Here is a 5,711-nt window from a genome sequence, read left to right as displayed (position 1 = left end):
CCCCCCCCCGGAGCGTTTTCCCCCCCCCCCCCCCCGGAATGCAGGAATCCCACAGAGAAAGGCCTGCCAGCCAGGGGAGAGAAGGTGTGAGCCCCTTCTCTGCCCGCCCCCACCCCCGCCCAGGGCTGCCCCGCACTGCATAGGGACGAGGTGCAGACTCGGGTGCTGATCCTAACAACTCAGTCCTCAGCTCTCCATGGAAGGTCTGCACTGCCTCTCCCAGCCCAGATCCTACGAGGGGAGCAGCAGCGCTGCAGAGCCAGCAGCCCGACCCCATCGCGGCCGGTCTCAGCTGTGCGGGTCCAGTGCTCCAAGCCCAGGCCCGGCGGGGGCCAAGCCCGGAGACCCACAGGGCTGCCGACGCCAGGGAGCCGCTCGCCCGGCTAACCCCGCTCCTGGAGCCCAACAGCTGCAGAGCACCGTTCTGAGAAGGGAAACCTGCCTAAGGCCACATGGCCCATGGCCTGCAAGTCCCCACACCTCTGAGAACGTGCTCAATCCCCACCAGGCCTGCATGGGCTGCTGCAGTGAGGGCTGACTGCAGAGCAGAGACAAGCTTGCACAGAGGGCCGGATGGCAGAGCAGGACCCATGCTGAGCTAGGCTCCGCTGCGGCTCACCAAACCAACACCAAAAAGTAGGCGAGGCAGACACGTTCCTGGGCACACTGCCCACCAGGACCAGCCAGCGAGATACAGGGGCCCGTCACCAGTAACAGCCAGGGAGGGTGGCCAGGAGTGCCAGTCTCCTACAAAGGAGCGCCCACGACAAATATTTTATCGCTGAAATCTACAAAACCTTTAAAGACGTAATGCCGTTTCCCTCAAACTATTCTAAGACGTCCATCGTACTGGGGAGTGATGTTGGAAACAAATTCCATATAGATAGGAGGAACGGTGTCTAGTGTTACAAAACGGAGCTCACAGTCGGGCTGCCCTCAGAGGAGACCTCTCTGCCACACCGGCCAGGGACTGAGCTCCGCAGCAGGTGCACCTGCACAGGGGCGGGCAGGCTACAGCAGAGCGGTGGGGGGCTGTGTGTGTGTGAGATGGGTGTGCGCTAGGAGTTGGTGCGGGAAGGGAAAGATGTTCAGAGCTGTGAGAGCGTGTGTGTGACACCGTGCAGGGCACCGGTTCGCTCTGTGAGCTGGGGTGGGGGGAGAGAGGTAGCAGTGGGAGGCCATGGAGGGGCACAGCCCAGGTGGGCAGCTAGTACATGGCAGAGACGTGTGGTGGGGTGGCAGGCTGGCAGCGGTGTGGAGTGGGGCGTGCTTTGGGGTGGGTTCACTGGTGCACAGAGGGGTGGACACGGGGGTGGGTGGAAGTGGGTGGCAGGCACATCTGAAAGCAGTTGGGGCAGGCTGTGCGTGTGTGTGTGGCCAGTGGCTGTGAGCTGGGGTGTGTGGGTGGTGTGTCAGGAACAGGGGTCCGGGCTGGTGTGAGGGCAGGGTCTAGTGGCTGGTGTGAGCAGAGGGTGGGCACAGGTCCGAATGGGAGGTCTGAGTGTGGGGGTGACCGAGCAGAAGATGAGGGACTATATGCAGCAGCGTGGCAGGGTTTGGGGGTGTGTTTCTGGTGCAGGTGGTTGGTGTGGGGCTAGGTCAGTTACATGGATGTGTAGGTGTGGGTGGGGTGGGTTCCTGTTACAGGGTGGTTGCTGGAGGGGGGCACGTGCCAGTTGGACATACGTGGAAGTATGTGAACGTGGGGTCGGGGGTAGGCTGAGTGGGTGCTGCCTGTAGGGAAGTGCGCATGCTGTGAGGGTGTGAGAGGGCGTAGAGGGGTGTGCACCGGGCATGGGGTGGTGGGGTGGAGGGGTGGAGTGGGAGTGTATCTGTGGTGAGGAGTATCCCTGGATGGCGGGAAGGTGGTGGTCCCTGGTCCCTTGTGCTCAGTGGTGGCTGCTGGGCTCACACACCGTGTCCCCTCGACCCCAGTGCAGCAGCTATGCAGCTGGGCCTTCAGGAGCGGACTAGGCCATGAGCACTCCTGACTCTGAGCACAAAGGACCGATGGAGACGAGGGCTGGCTCTTCCCTTCTGCCTCCCCACGTGAGGAGGCAGTGCTCGAGGCGCATCTTGGAGACGAAGGCCTGCTCTCACCAAACACCCTGTCTGCTAGGGCCTCAGTCCCAGACTCCCAGCCTCAGTAGCTGTCTGTTCTTCATCAACTACCCAAGTCTGGAGACCAGCAGTTAGCATAATGGCTATGTCGCTGGACTCCCACGTAAGTCGACCGCGGTTCGAGTCCCAGACCCGGTGGCTTAAATTCACGCCAGGTACGTGTGCGTGCGTGCCCAAGATCCCGAGAGGAGAATGGAGGAGAAGGGATTACAGCATGGCCACCCCCCCTGGGGGGGGTGATTTCCTGCTTTCTGTCTCTCTGTCTGTCTCTGTCTGTCTGGCGAACGCACGCGCCCTATAGCAAAAACCTCTCAAAAAAAACACAAAAACAAACAAACAAACAAAAAAAAAAACTACCCAAGTCTGGGCACTTCTCAGAGCAGTGACGGGTGACGGGCTGCAGTGGTGCAGGGTGGGCACTCTGTACTGGGCTGGCGAGGGCGTGGGAGGCATGCGAGTCTGCGTGTGTGGGGGCAGGTGGGTCTGTACACGTGAGGAGTTGGAATGGAGGCCAGGTCAGGGCGTGTGCACGCACTTGTGTTTCTACCTGGCTGGGCAGTGTGGGGCTGGGTGGGAGCGTGTGTGGGGTGCTGATGTGAACAGGTGGGCGTGGGGGAGGGTGTGGATAGGGCTAGAGCGTGCAGGGCATGCACCCTGGGGCTCAGGTCCACACTCCCCGATGCTGGGCAATCATGGCGCTCTGCAGCAGGGCTGAGGCCTCTCCGCCTCTGGTCGCACCCAGGCCCTGGCCACCAACTCTGCCTCCCGGGCACGTCTCCCAGACCAGGGAGGCTCTCCTGTCTCTCCTGCATAGCTTCCTCGGGGGATGGACAGAGGCCAGCAGACCCCAGCCCAGCAGCAGATGGGACCCCACCCTGGCCTGCTCTCTGGCCTACGCCCCGCCCCGTCCTTCAGGGCACCGCTCACAGGAGGCTGGACGCACCACGTAACCCACCAGGCGGGCTGCACGGCCCTGCTGTGCCACCCGCGCAGCCTCCACCCACCTCTCTTGCTCAGGTACAGCATCTTGGCATCCCACTGGCTCTCCTTGGCGAGGACAGCACGCCGTAGCTGGAAGCCCAGGTACTCCAGGAGCCTCTTGCGGGCCAGGAACGTCTCCCGCTCTGCCGGCATCAGCGCGTGGAAGGGACAGTGCGCGATCTTCCGGTCCTGCAGCACAGCGTGTGGTCATGCCAGGACCACGGCAGCCTGCCTCCACCCACCGCATCCGTGCATAGCAGGATGTGCGGTCCCACACAGGCTGCCCCTGCACCAGCCCCCTCTGGGGGGCGTCGAGGACATCCGCCCAGCTGTACCTGAGAGGTTGAGCCCGGCCCCAGCAGGTCACCCTCCAGTCCCCAAGGACGCTCAAAGCCACACCTGGAAGAATTTGAAGTATCCATAGTCGACGGCCGTGCCCACCGCCACCTTGTCCCCCTGGGTGAGTGTCACAGGCTCTAGGATGTCAGCTCCATGATGAAGGAGCCGGTCGATCTGTGGAGAACAGAGCCGCCACGTCAGACAGGCAAGGATAGGGCCAACAGGGGTGTGGATCCCATAGCCATGTGGTTCGAGTCCCAGACCAGACGGCTGGAAAAATGGGAGCATGGCTTTTGGCGTGACCGTCCACCCAGGGGAAGGGCTTTCACTTCCCGTCTCTCCAGCGGGCACGTGAGTGCACAAGTCCTGTAGTAAAAATGACTTGGGGGGGGCAGCCAGGAGGCACAGAAGTGGCACTTAGAGGAGGGGTCAGTCCTACCTGCCCCACTCCCCTTCATTTACTCCTGGGTTTCTCTCGACCAGCCAAACGAACCCAGGAGGTGGGGAAGAATGGCAACGGCCCCGCGACATCCCCGAGGGGGCCGAAACCCCTGCCTATGGTCACCAGGCCAGGTGCATCCTAGGCTCCAGAAGGGCTCATGCCCCACTGACTCAGGTCACATGAAAGAGTACCAGAAAGGCAGCGGCTAAGCAGGCGCGCCAGACCCAGGGAGAGCTGAGCCAAGCTGCCGGCACTGGGCCTGGCGCGATCTTGGCTGACACCAGAGGCCCCACGAGAAGAGGAAGAGCAGATGAACCGGATGTCGTGAGAAGTGAGAGGAAAGGGAAAGCCTCGTGTAGAGAATACGCAACTCAGTTGCATGAAAGGCACGATGAGCAGAGTAAGCCACAGAGCAGACGACTTTGTGCAAGCCGCTACCTGGTGGGTTAGCAGCCAGAACACACAGAAAACGCCGGAACTCAGCAACAGAGACCGACCTGTACTCAAAACAGACAGGGACCAGCATAAGGCGTAATGGGTACGTTGCTGGACTCCCTCACATTCGACCTCAGTTCTGGTCCTAGACCAGGTAGCTTCAAACTCAGGCTGGAACCGTGTGCACGAGCGCCCAAAATCCCAAGAGGAGGATGGAGAAGGGATTGCAGGTGGCATCCGCCTGGAGGGTGATTTCTCACTTAAAGTCTCTCTCCAGCAGATGCATACCCTATAGCAAAAATCTCTCTTAAAAAAAAAATTAAAAGACTTGGGGCCAGCAGGTATCATGGTAGTTAAGGGTGTTGGACTCCCACATGGCTGACCGCGGTTCACGCCCTGGACCTGGCTTGCTTCCTCACTTTCTCTCTCTCTCCCTCCCTCTCTCACCCCCTCTCCCCCTCTGTCCCTCTCTGGGCAAATTAAAATCAATCAATCAATAAAAAAAGTTAAATAATTCTTAAAAAAAAAAAAACAAAAGGACAGAGGACTGGACAGACGCTTCGCCAAGGGAGACAGAGACAGCCACTGAGCAGGTGAGAGGAGGCTCAGCCTCCCCAGTCACTAGGGAGATGCACGTTGAACCGGCGAGGCCCCGGGAAGGCCACTCCGAGGAGAGGAAATGGGGGGGCCCACGCACTGCCGGTGGGCGGTGGGCGCTCAGATCAGTGCAGGCGCGGTGGAAAACAGGGTGGCGGCTCCTCAAGAATCGACGGCCAAAGGAGATGGAGAGGAGGGTGTGAGGCGCTGGCACTCCCGCAGACGGCAGCTCCCGGGGAGCCACTCACACGCCCACAGGCAGCTGCCCGGACAAGCGCGGCACAGTGCCCAGCCGTACCGAGGGGCTGTCACGTGCCACGTGGATGGACTCTGAAGACATTTCCGCTCAGTGAAATAAGGCAGTCACAAAAGACAAATACCGTGTGATTCCACTTACACGGGGAGGGGGGCCTTCAAAGGTTACAAAAAGTCCGTATTAAAAGGTTGGACTGGGACCAGCAGCTGGCGTAATGGCTGTGTCGCTGGACTCACATGTAGTCGACTGCGGTTCGAGTCCCGTACCCAGTGGCTTAAACTCATGCCAGGTGCATGTGCGTGCGTGTCCAAGATCCCGAGAGGAGAATGGAGAAGGGACTGTGGCATGGCCACCCTCCGGGGGATGATTTCTTACTTTCTGTCTCCCTGTTCCTCTGGCAAGCTCACATGTCCTATAGCAAAAATATCTCTTAAAGAAAGAGACTGCGAATACTCTCGCTGCTCTGACTCTGTAATAATGAGGACAGGCTAAACATCCGCTATATTACGACCACGCATGTGTCCCCAGACGTAGTTCTTT

At 60.1% G+C, this 5,711-nt stretch overlaps 1 protein-coding gene and 1 non-coding gene across 5 annotated transcripts in view; one reads left to right on the top strand and one right to left on the bottom strand.

Annotated features, from left to right (window-relative positions):
* Positions 1-5,711, bottom strand: part of ANKMY1 (ankyrin repeat and MYND domain containing 1) — a 56,577-nt gene that overhangs the window by 19,715 nt on the left and 31,151 nt on the right. For all 4 annotated transcript variants that reach the window (XM_006151919.2, XM_006151920.2, XM_006151921.3 and 1 more), the window contains exons 13-14: positions 3,502-3,615; positions 3,126-3,291 (exon numbers count right to left, since the gene is read on the bottom strand). In XM_006151919.2, the coding sequence (XP_006151981.1) occupies positions 3,126-3,291; positions 3,502-3,615 (280 nt within the window). The remainder of the gene's footprint in view (positions 1-3,125; positions 3,292-3,501; positions 3,616-5,711) is intronic.
* Positions 5,615-5,711, top strand: LOC114008414 (small nucleolar RNA SNORA72). Its single transcript, XR_003549946.1, has one exon. It is a non-coding gene; the product is annotated as a small nucleolar RNA SNORA72 (small nucleolar RNA).

The sequence above is a fragment of the Tupaia chinensis genome, unplaced genomic scaffold, assembly GCF_000334495.1.
Source record: "Tupaia chinensis unplaced genomic scaffold, TupChi_1.0 Scaffold000332_1, whole genome shotgun sequence".
Taxonomy (NCBI): Eukaryota; Metazoa; Chordata; class Mammalia; order Scandentia; family Tupaiidae; genus Tupaia; species Tupaia belangeri.
The sequence above is the reverse complement of the archived record's forward strand: the minus strand, read 5'-3'. Positions and strand labels throughout refer to the sequence as shown.